General features: G+C 39.4%; 1 protein-coding gene across 1 annotated transcript in view; it reads left to right on the forward strand.

Annotated features, from left to right (window-relative positions):
* The first annotated feature begins 1,453 nt into the window (after positions 1-1,453).
* Positions 1,454-1,688, forward strand: part of LOC104824215 (probable L-gulonolactone oxidase 6) — a 2,747-nt gene continuing 2,512 nt past the window's right edge. The window contains exon 1 of the mRNA XM_010556220.1: positions 1,454-1,688. This exon is cut by the window's right edge and continues 3 nt beyond it. Within this exon, the coding sequence (XP_010554522.1) occupies positions 1,544-1,688 (145 nt within the window). The 5' untranslated portion in view covers positions 1,454-1,543.

A 1,688-nucleotide genomic window follows, 5' to 3' on the forward strand; every position in this document is an offset into this window, starting at 1 on the left:
GGGGGTGTGTGGGGGGGGGGGGGTATTGGGAAGAATCTTGGTTTGAGGCTCAGGTGACGACACTTGTCACCACCTTTTCATCCACAACAGCAACATCATCATCTCCATGTCTCCTGTGTTATGTTTCGTGTCTTGATTTTTCTCCCGTGAATGTGAGGAAGGAGGTCTCTCTCTCTCTCTCTTTTTAATGTCTCTGTGGATTTTTCTGCTCTCCGAGTATAAAGTCTTTTTGGTTCTTGTGTTCTGTCTGCCTGTGCTTTTTTGCCTGTATGCTAATTTTCATAAATCCTCAATTTTTATCATCTTTTATTTTCGCAAATGGCAATTTTCGTAAAAACATTAAGAATCTCGGTCATTTACATCATCTTTTGAACTAATTTTTTTGATAGATAAAATGTGTGACAGTCCATAAATAAACAGGAACTATATCGCTTTTAACACCGTCATAACGAAGAAAAAAGAATACGATCCAGAACGAATTTTTTAGCTTACGTCAATTTGAAGGGACCAGATTTTTTAAAAAAAAAAAGAGAGAGAAGAAGAATAAGCATATGACAGTTTATTCAAGGCATTGGAACATTTAAATTTTATCTCGTATCTTATGCTCAGTAATGTACTTTTTGTGTAATCAATAATTGCGTCATAAAATGAGTTGATTTGTCCAAATATTATAAAAATAAAAATAAAAAACAGAGCAACCCTCTACCTGAGCGAGAGACTCCTATTTATAGAATTCAATCGGACCTAACGAATGACTAAAAGACAATTATGCCCTCTGAGATCCGCTTGCCCAACGGACTCACGGGAGCTCATGTTTCTATGAAATAAATTACATTGTCCGTGCAATATAAAAAGGGACCACGATTTTACGGCCTCTATTAATTGCTCCCTAACAAACCCACGTGGTTAAATTAAGCACGCTCTGCCACCTTCGAATGTCTCCGATGGTAACAATTCATGTTATGGACTTACACAATTATACACCTGCTCTAGCTAAACCCGCCCCATGGTGGACGAGGGTGTAGGCGTTCCTGGTGACCGAATCAGATCGTTAGGTGTAGATAGTGGTCGGTTCGAATCCATACGAGGTTAGATGAGATGCAATTAGTTGCTGCAAGACGATTGGATATAGTTGGGCCGAAGTTTGACACCATGGTTGCCAAAAAAAAATCTAGTTAAACAGTGTGATTACAACAGATGCCAATCAACCAACAGATGACTAGTTAAATGCTGCAGGTCTATTTATTTTCAATATCTTTTTATGGCAACATTCGCAACCAACCATCGGGTACCGATTGTATCTTAAATGTGACAAGATAAATGTAAGACAATATAATAATGGAATGTATATATTTTAGAGACGTATACACTTTATATATACATATATATATATATATATGCATGCTTACAGGATATAGTGAAGTCATAATCCATAAATAACAGTACCATGGTTTTCGTATCTCCACATTGTTATTGCCAAACTGGTGCGTTTTTCCACAACCCTTTTACTTTTCAATGCATCGTCGTCCTCTTCCTCTCTTCCATGGCGGTTTCAACTCCTCCCGAGGATCCCATCAAATGCGTCTCGGGAAACACAAACTGTACGGTCACCAACTCGTACGGAGCCTTTCCCGACCGTTCCACCTGTCGAGCCGCTGGCGTGGCATACCCCACCACCGAGTCGGAGC

Source organism: Tarenaya hassleriana, unplaced genomic scaffold (genome assembly GCF_000463585.1).
Source record: "Tarenaya hassleriana unplaced genomic scaffold, ASM46358v1 Cleome4, whole genome shotgun sequence".
Lineage (NCBI taxonomy): Eukaryota > Viridiplantae > Streptophyta > Magnoliopsida > Brassicales > Cleomaceae > Tarenaya > Tarenaya hassleriana.